The 14,345-nt window shown below is 31.8% G+C and overlaps 1 protein-coding gene across 3 annotated transcripts; it reads right to left on the bottom strand.

Annotated features, from left to right (window-relative positions):
* Positions 1–1,815: 1,815 nt before the first annotated feature.
* LOC125065271 (2-acylglycerol O-acyltransferase 2-like) lies at positions 1,816–14,185 on the bottom strand. Of its 3 annotated transcripts, XM_047672797.1 has the most exons (6): positions 13,847–14,185; positions 13,474–13,767; positions 5,976–6,192; positions 5,129–5,572; positions 4,232–4,431; positions 1,816–2,565 (listed from the first exon to the last, which is right to left on the bottom strand). In XM_047672797.1, exons 1-6 carry the CDS (start codon positions 14,067–14,069, stop codon positions 2,408–2,410), a joined length of 1,536 nt encoding a protein of 511 aa, XP_047528753.1. In that variant the 5' UTR covers positions 14,070–14,185; the 3' UTR covers positions 1,816–2,407. The 3 variants fall into 3 exon arrangements, with proteins under 3 accessions (XP_047528753.1, XP_047528751.1, XP_047528752.1); XM_047672795.1 differs by lacking the exons at positions 13,474–13,767; positions 13,847–14,185 and adding an exon at positions 11,019–11,083 and having other exon boundaries at positions 5,976–6,203; XM_047672796.1 differs by lacking the exons at positions 13,474–13,767; positions 13,847–14,185 and adding an exon at positions 8,049–8,183 and having other exon boundaries at positions 5,976–6,203.
* Between the last annotated feature and the right edge of the window lie 160 nt (positions 14,186–14,345).

Here is a 14,345-nt window from a genome sequence, read left to right as displayed (position 1 = left end):
TTTCGAAAAGACAAAAAAGGGGAAAATTAAAAACACTTGATCTGTAACTGGATTTTGTGCACAGGTTATGTATTCTAGGTTTAACCTTTCTTCAAATATTACAGCGAGGGCTGTAAATGCAAAATGTAACGAATACGTTATGCTCAAAAGAGTAACGCGCGCAGTGGAGCCAGCGTGTGTGAAATTGATAAAACTTGTATATAAAATGTAAATATTTAAAATAAAAATAGTAAAATTTATCTTACTTTTTCATTTTATCCTACCGAGGTCGTATGTTCAAAATTAGGTAGTCTGGTTCTAAAAGGGCTAATATCCACAACCTTTGCCTACTAAAATTCGCGCTAAAGTATAGAAAATTAATATAAGCAGAATTGGAATAATAAAAATGACGTGGGCGCGTGCGACGGGGTTACACACCTAAGACTTGAGGCTTGTGGCTCTAAATGTACTGAGCGATGCCGCGACGTCGTCGGCTGCCTGGCGCGCGACAGGCGCTCGGAGCGGTCGAAGGCTTCGAACACACGCGCGAGTTTAGCGGACGCTCTTACTTGTAGTAATTTTAAAATAGAAACAATGAAAGAAATATAGTTTTTATATACCAATTTTGCATAATATTCTAGGTATGAATAATGTTCAATCACAATCGTCAACTACGTTCTAAGGATTCTTAACTTCTTTCAGTCCCTACTCACACTTCTTGTGTAAGCTTAGTTCTTTTAAGCTAAGCAAAGTGCTTTATTTCGATTTCTACAAAAAATACATGCATATTATTATGTTAGAAAAAACCGAAACAAGAATTATTCTTTCTATATTTGTCCTTTAATTTGAAAGTTGCATATAGACCCTTATTGTAGTATTGTGAAGCCGGAATGGGTAGCTAGTGTATATTATGTTGAATGATAATTATAAACAAGACAAACCATAGTGAAACGACTTAGTAAAAAATCAACAATTTAATATTAAAATTATACATTCGAGTACTCATTACAAGTATAACATTCTTGTAATTATAATTTGTACATTCTTTGCAATATTGTAAATTTCTACTTGAAGATAAATTTGAATTTGAGATATTTCATAAACGGAGGCAATATTATCAAAATACCTTAAATATAAAACAGGAGTAAAAACTCGAGCCTGGATCTAGCATTCGGTGTTACAAGTATATTTCTTGTATGTTACCATCTACTCAAAATTTGTTAAATGTGATTTTATAAGGAGTTAAAAGAATTCAATAATATATGACACCTTTAAATTTGTCTTTCGATATATTTTAAATTCGAATGTAATTATATTTATTAATTTAGACAATAACAACAAATTACCTACACGTCTACGTCAAACGTAGAATTACCAATAGGAAGGTAATTAAACCAGTGCAGATATATAATTTGATTGAAAATGTCGCCTTTATTTGGCATTCCCTAACACGCTCAGTGCTCTCTATCTAAACTCTTTAGCGGGTTAGAGTATAGATAGCAACACAGTGCGAGCGAGAGGTAAATAGAACTGACGCCATTTTAATTACACTCTTTATCTTATTAGGTAGTTCATTCTTCACTAATAATCGTAAAACACGAGTGTAAATTAAATTGTTAAAGGTTGACAGGATGAAAATATATAGTCCGCTTATATTTTTGGTGTAAAAAGTTAAACAGACTTAAGTCCGATCACAGGTAATTTTTATGGCATTGGTTGGTGGACGAGCATATGGGCCGCCACCTGATGGTAAGTGGTCACCACCGCCCATAGAGAAAGGCTCCGTAAGAAATATTAACCATTCCTTACGTGACCTATGCGCCACCAACCTTGGGAACTAAGATGTTATGTCCCTTGTGCCTGTGATTACACTGGCTCACTAATATTGCAAATACGATAGTAACGCTTTCTGTTACCTCTTCACGCTTAAACTCCGATTTTGATGAAATTTGGTATGGAGATAATTTGATCCCACATAAGACTTTTTTTAATCCACCCTTTGAAGGGGGAAAAATATAGTTGACAGTTTGTGTATTATACTTCTTCTAGAAATGTTTGTTTAAATAGCTACCTTCGCTTTAAATGATATGACTTTATCAATTGCCGCTAGTGTATTTTTCATTAAAATTGAGAGATGAGTCATATTACTTGAACTAGGACAACTAGGCAAGACAAAGGCTGATAAAAAATTAGATCGACTAACTAATATCATAAGAGAGAAAGAGACGAATTGATAAAACGGCACCGACCTCAAATAAAACAGATGAAGTCAATATAATTATGACGTAATGATACAAGTGTTTTATGAAAACGAATTTGCATTACTTGATATTTTTTGTCACAAAACATTACACAATTACTAAAGTATATTGGCATGTTCGTGCATATAATCACAGTCTTGGATTATTGATATGTTGGCTAGTAAGCTCTAGGTAATGACTAAATGTGTATTCTTATGGTCCGTTAAATACTTCGATTTTTCAGATTCAAAGAGGTCGATTAATCTTCGTGTGAACTCAGCGTGTACTGCGTCCACTTCCTCATCGGTTGGGTCTAAGTTTTTCTCTATCTCCATTGGTACACCAACTGAAATATAAAAACGATAATACATAATAAAATATATTAATAAACTATTATAATATAATATTATTGTTATATGGCCAGCCAAGCAACCGACGTCGTTTTCACATGAGGTATTTTAGTGCACAATTTAACGCGACCGGAGTGACGTTACGTGCTTTCCTAGACACGGTACTGTATCATAACAACCTGATTGTTAAAAATTAATTGCCAGAAACACTCGATAGCTCTATTTTAGTGATCTTAGATTCGAATCATAGAATACGTAAATCTAAGGTCTTTTAATCCATACTCCGTCTTAGATAGGCAATATGTTTTTTCTTTATATTTGAATATATATTGCTATATTTTGTTGTTATAAACTAATTAGATTATATGATTTACGGCTATTGACAAGTCGAACATCTTATCAAATTAAAATGTACTGTGAAAAATCGCTTTGAAAATGACGAAATCGATACTACACGAATTTGTTATCATACTTTACGTTTAATAAGATTATTTTAGCAAATATTTAAAATAATTATCTAATTTATAGCTTTGCATGTGTCCTTTAAATAACTGGTAGTATAAATGCTATGTATTGTGAATATAATAATTAATTCAGTTCAATTTAAATAATTATTAAATTCTGTTTTTTTTTTTATAATACAGTATTATTTTATGTAATCATTTATGTTTATGACAATGCATCTACATCGTTTGCGTCACTTACAGCTTTAGTCCTGATTTGCCATAATATAATATGTATGTGTAGCGTGGAAGCTTGGAGTTACAATCTTCTCACATAAGAAACATTTCACTCAAAAAATTATATATGTAAGCTTTGTGATTACATTCGAGTGTTGGCAGTTGAGTCGAAGGAGGCCGTCTCAGTAAAAAACCATATAATATTTTTTAATGACATAAGAAGTGTCAATTAATTTAAAATATTCATTTTAAACTTAGAGATAAACATTTTTTTTTATTAATTAGTATTTTAGTTCAGTTAAGAGTGGAAAGGACAATTCCAGTTCACTTTAAGGAAGAAATAAAGCATGAACATTGCAATTGTCGATTCTCTATTTTTTAGATGAATCAAATTGTTAATGCTTGAAAAACCCATGACCTTATATATATATAAAAAGTTTCACTCTATTCTAATAAAGTTTTACATAAAAATATGAAAATACCTACAGTATATCAAGACTCGAAGCGAAGCTGCGTGATAGTACTCTATAATAATTATAAATATTCTACGACCTTGATATAATGATACAGATCCCGAGGTTCTGGCTGCAAACTCAAGGTCGGTCCGATAAAAAGTAATTGGATTTTCTGTCCTAGCACAACCCGAAGTTTGGAAGTTGGATGTTTTTACAATCTCGTGCACGAGAAGCCCATAAAGCCATTGATTCTGCGCCGGACTTTTTCCGGTCGTGTCAGATGTGCTATCCCTTCTGATTGTGAGATTAAGGGTATAGAGAACCTGAGTTTGCGCACTCACTTATGCACTAAAATATATCTTACGTAGTTAGTTGGTCTCCTTTGAGATTGTTCGCCGTGAACGAAATCGGTCTTTATCACAGTCATAAAGTCAGTCAAAAGTCATAAAGTCAGTCATAAACTCTGTCATAAGATTAAAATCGCAAATCTATTAAATAATTTGAAATTACGAGGCAGACACACTTACCAACTGTAGTGATGGGCGATCTAAGGGGAAGTACTCCAAATGAGTACTGGAATACACCTCTCCCTATTGGAAACACTGGTGATATACCCGTGATCTGGCGCACTTTCTCCTGGAACTTGCGGAGCAAACTATCTTCACTGTTATTCAGTGGACGATATACGTCTGTTTCTCCAAATGAAAATACTGGTACTAGTGGTGCCCTAGAATTTATTGGAAAAATTATGAGGATCTTAATATTATTTTACTCAAAATGTCTGTGCACAAAACATAATTCCTAAACCTATAATTATATAAATATATATAATTCCTAAATCGTTTGCTGTACAGGCTATAAAGTTATGGAATGCCCATCCAGTTAAAAAAAACACAATCAATTTCAACTTTCATAAATGCTGTTTAAAAACTATTACCTTATGGTATATATGTATTAAGTATAAGTTTTAGTGTGTAAATATTTGTATGTAAGTTGATTCAAGCCTATCCCGATGATTTAAAAAAAAAAACTCCCTCAGATTGGGTTGTCTGGAAGAGATGGCTAATTAGCCATAAGTCCTTTTGTACAACACATAAAATAATTGTTTATATTTTTGTTTTGAGCATTATTTTTATTTTTTTATTAATAGGTATTTAAAGCTATACATCGTCAATGACAACGTTATCATAAGTATGTCGAAGATGCACTTGCTATCTATAAAAGGTAATGTCCTGACCGATTGATTATTATCAACTAACAGGTACACTACACGGATGATTATACTTGGAGAAGAATTTTCCCACTGCGAAAGGACATGCAAATATTTTATATCAAATTTGTTTACCTTCATTTTTTCAAATTCGTGTACTCGTGTTTTTTTCGTGGATGAAACCGCGTTAATTATAAAAAAAAAGTAGACTCACCCAGATTTCATGGCAACACGAACGAAACCTTTCCTCCTGCTCAATATCACTTTGTATTCACCCGGATGCGAATCTAACGCCTCTGCAGCTCCACCGACAAATAGCACCACACATTTCCCTCGATTTTTATTCTTATCAAGAAGATATAACAAGCTCTCTTGAGAAGACGCGCAACTACCCAGAGCAAGCACCAATTCTCTAAATAATGGAACTCTAAAATGGCCTCCCAGAGTAATCATGTTGCATGTCATGCCTGGAAATACCTTGTAGAAGTCTAACGCATTTGTGGCAAATGCACCGAACGCTCCAGAGCATACCACGCCATGGGGAAAGCAGGCGAATAGGTAGTTTTTCGAGGTATCCAATTCGGCGGTTTTAACTAAGTTTATTGGAAAATAATCTCGGTAATAGCGCCACAGAGACCAATTCCTCACCCATTCTACTCTGAAATAAATTTTGTATTAATAATTATTGTCTTAAAAATATGACTAAAGTTATTTTAATAATCTATCTGGTCTTAATCTGCCTAGTTTAAAGCTACACATCCCAACATATTGGGTTTTAATCCGAAGTCGGGTAAAAGTTAATGTTAATGGCTTTTTCGATAAATTTTCAATAACTGCCCCTAGACTGGAAGTGGAAAGTACGTGAACTCCCATGTCTCGGACAGCAAGTAAAGCCGTTGATCTCTTTCCGGACGTGTCGGATTTGCCGTCCCATCGGATTATGAGAGTGGGGAATAGAGAGTACAACTGTGTTTGCGCACACACTTGTGCTCTATAATTTCACCTGGCAAGACCGAAGTCGACCAGGAATACATCGTTATAATAAAATAGTGAAAACTTACATCCTACCACCTCTGTTGCAAACGTCGAGGTCATTCAATAACCACGCTCCATACAGCAACGCTAACCACCAGTACGAAGAATATAAAATCTGGACGTAGATGAATATGCAGAAGGCTTCTCCGAATAATATAAGACATATCCAGGTGGTCGCTGCTAAGGTCTGTAGCCTTCGGGCCAAAGGCAGGTGGAGCGGCGCCCATTCTATACCCAAAGCCGCTGATATCGCTCTGAAAATAGGTAGTTCAAACTTTACACAAGTTAACAAGTAAAATTTCCCGTAGAAGTTTGTTTAAATAAATCGCTCTTTAAATTATTACTTAGATAAGTTATCAGTCAAACACCTTCATGTTAACGTTCGAGAATTATTAATCGCCATAAAAACATGTCGTTGCTTTACTATACAACTGAATGTAGGTCACAGTTTTATATTTAAATACTTACTACGTTTACTTCAAACAGGTGAGTAAATACATTCTATAACGAAATGTTGATAATATTCATAGAAAATAGTTAATATAGGTTTTACTCTAAATTAGCGTCCTTATACACATTATGAATATATAATTAAAAACAATACATTCACTCGATGGTAGGGCGTAGCATGCCCTTCCGAGATGGTAACCACTCGTCTCATTACAGATTCCGCCGCTAAAAATCCAGTCAGTTTGATGTGTGTGCGAGCTGGTGTAGTAACACCAGTTACACCAGCTCACTGTGCGCAAAGGTCATAACATATTTGATCTTTGTTCGCAAGGTTGGTGTGATTTAAGAAATGATTAATACTTCTTACAACGCTAATGTCTAGGGGCGGTGGTGACCTACCGTCGGATTGCCCTTTTGCCTTATAAAAAAGATCGTTGCATTATTACACAATGCTTTATCTTCTTCTTGCGACTGTTAAATTGCTGATGACAGAAAGAGAAAAAGGAGGAAAGGTATGCAGTCGATAAACAAAGTTAGGAAGCACAACTGAATGTAATTTAGCAAAGAATTGAATTGAATTACAACATCAATTAACCAGTTTTTTCGTTACTTATAAATATTTAATATGTTACAAGACTACATCATTTCAATTTTCTTTTGTTGCCCTGACACAATACAGACTCGTAAAAAAAATAATACAATGGCTTTAAATCAAATTTATATCATTGTACTAAATTCAAAATCAAATGAAGTTCGGTAATGATTTCTTAAGAAAGTTTTAACTGACAAAATCCACGCCATTTGATAATTCAGTATCAAGAATTTTATTAATTCTCAGTACGTAGATTTTAAATTTGATATTAAATAAATTTTTGTTTTTACGAAAATTACACCTCGTGTGTCTCCGCTAGAGACAGGAGTGCTGGTTTGTTTTTTGTCCAGAGGATCATAATTGCGATTCAGCGGGAAAATGCTGCCAGCATTCCACGCGGTCAAGATTTATACAGTAACTATTTTGAATTCATATTTGTATTTATTTGAAGACTTCATTTCAATAATTCTTTTTTAAATAAATATATTACTTATATGATCAAAGAAATAAATTAATTAAACATTCACGCGTATTTTATGACTATCTGTACATGTAGATGTAGAATTATTTTTTTCTTTATTTCGATAATTATTTTTTACGAGCAAACAAATGACTATAACAGATAATTGTATTGAGAAATTATAGGTATATAAAAACTCTTTGTATTGGAAAAATGATATATGTTTATTCGTTATTATTGTAATTATCACTTATAAGTGGCAGGTCAAAGTCATTAAATTTAATGTAAGCCCGTGATTAAGATCAACAATACCTTATATCAAAACATTTATAAACTAGAAATAAATGTAAAAACGACATAATTTTGTACAATTAATAATGTTGACAATCATTTTAATACTTTTATTTACTTCTTTTTTTTATTGTCAGACAGAATAAAACATTTAATAATTTAATTAAATAACAATAAAATCACGCGGTCAAGATTTATATAGTAACTATTTTTAATTGATATTTATATGAATATATGTATTTATTTAAAGAGTGAATATTAATAACTCAATAACATGTAACAAAACAAAAGTGTTTTGGTACTTACTGAAATATTTTAACAATTGTATCCATCATATCGTACACTTTTAAACTAACACTTTTAACACACTTCCATATCACTGCAAGTCTGTGAAACTACTAAATAAAATAATCTGTGATTAGTTATATGTATGTAGGTAGTTTCCAATGGCGTTTCGTTATCTGAGAATTATTATTTTAAATTGTAATACAAAGTTTATTTCCATTATCTCGTGGCTGTGTTTAATAAAACTTTGACAATGACTAATAGTAGTATATATACATATAATACCGTGATAGTTTATATGCGTGGTAAAGTCCACGTGAATTAACTAATTAAGTAATAAGGCCCGATCGAGTCATCATCAAAAAATATTTAAGCAAAAGGATATAGAAATGTAGACAATTTTTAATATAAAGTATTTTATTTTGTAAGATTTAAATAATATTATATTTATCAAGTTTTAGATTTTACATTCAAAACTTAATAAACAATCTAGGAATTTTCTTAATGATTGATGCAGATTGTACTTCTTTGTTTTATCTTTAATATAGTTAATTATACATGTAGTAAGAAAATAATTAATATAGTCCATGCTAATACTAGCTGCTACCCGTGACTCCTTTATATGCGTGAGTCCTTATCAATATGCTATGTCAAATATTAAGATTTGTTCAGATTTTAGTCGTGATTAATTAGAGAAAGTTAATTTTTAATTTCTATTAATAGTCTAGATTTATAAATTAGCCGTAATGGCCCAGTGGTTAGAAAAAGTGAAACTCAAACGATGATACCTACTGAATTCAAACCCGATGATTCCGAGATGCAAGCACCACTGAATCCAATTTGCTTAACTTGTGCTTTTAATTCATTCCGTGCTCGGCAATGAACGAAAACGTAATGAGGAAAACTGTACGTGACGGATGAAAATTTGCCATGTGCATTCAGCCCGAATCAAGCAGCGTGATGGAGTATGCTAAAATTAGTAGAGAAAACCTTTGCCCAACCATGGGATATTAACAGACCGTTACTTTACTCTTCTTTTAGTCTAAATTATTAAGCTTAACATTATTAACCTAGAACGAGCAAATTTCAGAAGTTACGAAATTTTATAGCCCAATTATTGAAGACCTGTGACCTGTGACCATAAATTTTAACCAATTAGGGAAAATTGTTGGGACTCAGCATGAGATAAGCATTTATAGGTATAAAGAAATGTTTATTACAACTTACTAAATGTAACTTAAAATATTCTTCAGAAAGTTTATGATTTCTGAAATAATGAAATAAAAAAAATGTTGTATATAATAAACGTTGAGGTTAATCAAAGTATTTATCAATAATATATTTTTGAAAGTGCAAGTTGTAAAATAATTTATTATTATATTATAACGTTCTGAAGATGGCTCGGATTTTCAGTATGACAAGACTAATCGCCGATTATCTATAAAAGTAAGTAGGTAAATCGTTTGGTTCACAATCGTATCACAACGGCTTGACCGATTTCGATAAAAAAATTAATAATCAAAGTTAGGGCCGATAAGTAACTAATTACACTAAAAACTTTTTTTTTTTAATGTACAAATACGTAAAAAATTTTATACACTAGTACACCATGTTTTGTTAGGAAATTATAATTATCTATAGTAGCTTTATTTAGTTTTTCTTTTTATGATATTGGTAGGTGGGCGGGCAAATGGTCCACCTAATGATAAGATGGTCACCATCGCCCATAGAAATTTGCACTCTAAGAATTATAAACCATTCCTTACATCGCCAATGCGCCACCAACCTTGGGAGCTGAGATGTTATGTTCCTTGTGCCTGTAGATACACTGGCCCTTTTAAACCGGAACACAATAATACTAAGTATTGCTGGTTGGAGGTAGAATACCTTCCCCGGCGGGCACCAAACCCTAACACTAAGTGATTATGAGATTATATATATGAGATGTAACATTAATTAAGTTAATTGTAAAATAATTATAGTCAGTATAATCTCAATACGGCTTGATCTCTGGAATAAATTACATAAACTATAATTATTTAAATTAGGTACATATATTAGTATCGTAATACATAAGTAAAAAATAACTTAACAGTTTATTTAAAATAGATTCTTGTGTAAGTTAAGTAATTATATATTTTTTTTACTTCTTAATGTAGACTTAGGATATTTGAACTTGTTGTAAAAATAAATTGCTGCGGACTCGAGTTTCTTCATCAATTATCATCATACGGACAATTTAGATGGCTTCAGCCTTCACAGTGGGAACCAACCTATTCCTACCAAGGTGACTGATGTCTTACTTGCTTGTTGCTAATACATATTCGAGTCATGTTGATATTTTACAATCACTGCAAAAACATCACACCACATAATTCCACCAAATTATAAGTAAGTACTTCTATTCGGGGTGGGTGTGTATATTAATATCTCTAATTTTAAATTACCTATATATAATTGAAACATAAGATATCAAAATTAGAAAACATGTTAAGTAATTAAATAAATCCTTTTCATCTTATTATAATTTTTTTTTATTATTTGGCTAGCAAACAAATATTGTAATTCTTTGAAATTATTAAAAATCATGTCTGATTCATTTCTACCTATGTGATAAAACTGTTTACTGATTATCTTCGAACTAATTTATAATAGGAAAATAATCTCTACGTTTTACATGTGCATCGCATCACGTAACGGTCTTTATGACAGGTAAAAAACGTTCCTCCTGCAATGACATACATTGGCTTCAAGGTTCTCTTTTCTAAAATAAAATTCCGCAGAAATTATAACTTTGTCTATTGACATTTTAACCCAAGTTGTAACAAAGATGTTACAAAAAAAAAACATTAAATAATTTTGTTCTATCTGTTACATGATTGAAAGCGTGGATTTTCGAACCAGTATTCTTTGATTTCTAAACATGATATATTAAAAATTAAACTGCATCTAAAAATTAGACCATAATGTCATTTGAGGAAAAAAACTTACTGAGTTTCTTGCTGGCTCTTTTCGGTAGAATCATTTTTTGGTATCGGTGGTAACATTACATTCAATTCGATCCTATAACATGACGATTTATAGCTGCACTAAAGAGCCTACTTGATTTAATTATTATAATTCGATTTGAATAACGTTTAGGATTTTAATTTAAATGATAAGTCTTAAAAATATTCAAATATGAATCATTACCTATTTAATAATGAACTTTGACTCTGGGTCAATTCGCACTTTAAAATTATTATTCACAAATGGCGATCGAATTGCACAATTTCCTCGATATTATGACATATTAATTTGTAAGAATATATTAAACATTGAAACATGTCATACGCGAATGGTATTTCGAACTAATCTAGCGCATTTTCCCTATTGAATATAAGACATAAATTGACGTAGGTATTATCAATGGTAGTATTTACATTAGGTAGATATATAAATTAATTTGAAATTTAGCTACCTCGTATCGAATAATAGTCACTCAATGGAACTGGAAATTGGAGTGGATTAAAAACTGGACTCGTACAAATCGCTGAAGTTTTTTTGTAATGTACATATTTTGTATTAATAGTGCATTTGGTTTGGTCAGCATTAACCCAGCCAGCGCTGTATTCCATCCGCGTTGTAATCTCGTGTTCGACAGTGCAGGAAAATACCTTTCGTCAGGAAACTTACATTCAGTCAGATGAAAATGTACCATTTGTGCCCACGACCGGCATTGGTGGAATATGTCTGCCCTTGGAAAATCACAGGTTAGGGTGTCCGCCTACATGGCTACATTACATCGCCGTGTAGTTTCTGTCGAAGTCGGTTAAAATAAATTAATTAATTAAGTAAACAAACCGAGCCGAGATGGCCCAGTGGTTAGAACGCGTGCATTTTAACCGATGATTTCGAGTTCAAACCCAGGCAGGTACCACTGAATTTTCATGTGCTTAATTTGTGTTTATAATTCATCTCGTGCTCGGCGGTGAAGGAAAACATCGTAAGGAAACCTACATGTGTCTAATTTCAACAAAATTCTGCCACATGTGTATTCCACCAACCCACATTGGAGCAGCGTCGTGGAATATGCTCCAAGCCTTCTCCTCAAAGGGAGAGGAGGCCTTAGCCCAGCAGTGGGAAATTTACAGGCTGCTAATGTAATGTAAATAATGTAAACAAACGAGCCACCTGATGGTAGTCACCACTGCCCATAGCCAAATTAGCTCCGTAAGATATTTTAACTATTCCATAAGATAATCAATTGTGCCTATAGTTACGGTGACTCACTCACACTTCACACCGGAACACAACACTACCTAATATTTGCTGTTGGCGGTAGAATATCTGATGAGTGGGTGGAGAGTTTAGCTCAAAACCTTACCACAAAAACAAATCATTCCAACTGAAGTCCAAATTAACTAGGCGATATTTATGAAAATAGTGTTACATTATAATTATTTTCATTGACAACTTTTAATAGTAATTACCTCAAATTGTTAAAAAAGTTAAGATGTAGTACATGGACATCTTTTAAAAGCTTAAACAAAAACTATAAATGCACCACATAGAAGATTACGTATATAGTAATTGTCCCAAAAATAGTAAAGAAGATACATGTACTGTTTTTAAGTATGTTTTAATTTTTTTCTACTTTACAAAATAAATAATTAAAAATAATACAACTAACTAGAATTTATTTTAAGTTTCTAATGTTTTAAATATACACAAAAACTATTCCAATAAACATCCATTTCAAAGAAATTATAAAGATTAGATGTTCAATTTCTGTTAAAAAAAAGTTAATTATAATCGCTCTCAATAATATCTCTAAAGTTTTTGATTCTCAGTTCAGTTTCTTTGATGCTCTCTTTAAGATCCTTGTGTATTTCACTGTAGGCTTTGATAGACTGATTTGTCTCCGTGTATATGTTCCGTAGAATTTGGAGATGCAGTATTCTGAAAATAACGTCATAATTTCTAATCACTTATCATTTTTTAGACAAATTTAAAAATATAATAAACATTATATCCCAGAACATTAGCAATACTTTTTCCTATTTTATGTTCTGTATTAAATTTCAAATTAGTTACATAAAATTGAAAATTTTCTTTCTATAATTTATTTTGAAATATTTTTTTTGATTTTTATCCTATTGTATGTACCAAAGATTAAAAATATTAAAAAAAATAAGCTCTTATTGCACTTCAAATACTTGATTATCCAAAAATATTCTCAAGTATTTATTAGCAGCAACATATTAGCACTAGAAGCACTAAAGTTATTTGTGTATTGTTTTCAAACATTTTACTGTTACATGGCATTTATAAGTACATCTAGGTGGAAACTGACGCCAAAGAACTACTTAAAATATTTTTTGTCATAGAAAAAACAATATTTGTCAAGTGAGTACTTACTTAGATTTTAACTCTAATATTCTTGTTTTGAGTGTCAATAGTTCACTAGAATTGTTACTAAACGATGAGACTTCTTGCAGGCGATGGTTCAGCCATTCCACCATGAGTTCAACCTTTTCATTTTCTTGTTCTTTCAATGTATTAAGTTTGTCATCCAAACTCTCTTGAAGACCTTTTATTTCGTTTTTCCTTGTTTTCTTTCCACTGCCAATGTTTTGTTTTAATTTATCTAATTCAGAAGCTAAGATTGGTATTTTGTTCTGAATTTTGTTGATGATAGCTTGGTTCAATTCAGCTTGTTCATCAAATGTTAACTCAGCGTCAGTTTTGTGCATTAATCCTGGAAAAAGAAATTAACTTTAAAGAAATTGAACTTCAAAATTTAAGTTATTTACGTGTTTAGTAAGAATTAAGCAAACCTAGTAAAGTAGAAGTACTCTCATCAGCGGTGCTTAGTTTATGTAAACTGGAATAGTGTGATAAATCGCTGTCAGCAATGATTCTCCTTACTTTTCCAGCAAGCTTTGGTGAAAGAACACAATTTTGATTACCGCACACCTCCTTTATAATATCAAAAAGGATGTTCTCTTGAATTGTTTTACTATCAGGGCAAAGGTCTTCAGTGCTTGTAATTATATCCATATTTTACAGCAATTTTTTTGTCACTAAAGTCTTAATCTGTATTTTTTACGTTACGAGAACAATTCACAATTAGTTGCAAATATTCTTAAATCAAGCAAATAGAACAAATCAGACAATAATCAAGTTTACAAATAAATTAAAATTCGTTGGAATTTAAATTTTGCTTTTTTAGTATTTAATACTGGCAACAAGCTTCAGTGATGTTTTTGTTAAATATTAAATTTATAATTGTGTGAATTACATACATTTACTGATAAATATGTGTAATAAAATTAT

This window comes from Vanessa atalanta, chromosome 7 (genome assembly GCF_905147765.1).
Source record: "Vanessa atalanta chromosome 7, ilVanAtal1.2, whole genome shotgun sequence".
Lineage (NCBI taxonomy): Eukaryota > Metazoa > Arthropoda > Insecta > Lepidoptera > Nymphalidae > Vanessa > Vanessa atalanta.
Note: the sequence above shows the minus strand (reverse complement) of the source record. Positions and strands in the feature narration are given on the sequence as shown.

Coding starts and splice junctions, on each gene's coding strand:
- LOC125065271 (XM_047672797.1), bottom strand. CDS start 14,069: ATGGATATAATTACAAGCACTGAAGACCTTTGCCCTGATAGTAAAACA. Junction 6,193..13,473: donor ATCGTTTAGTAACAATTCTA/GTGAACTATTGA, acceptor GAGCGATATCAG/CGGCTTTGGGTATAGAATGG. Junction 2,566..4,231: donor ATCGCCCATCACTACAGTTG/GTAAGTGTGTCT, acceptor TTTATATTTCAG/TTGGTGTACCAATGGAGATA.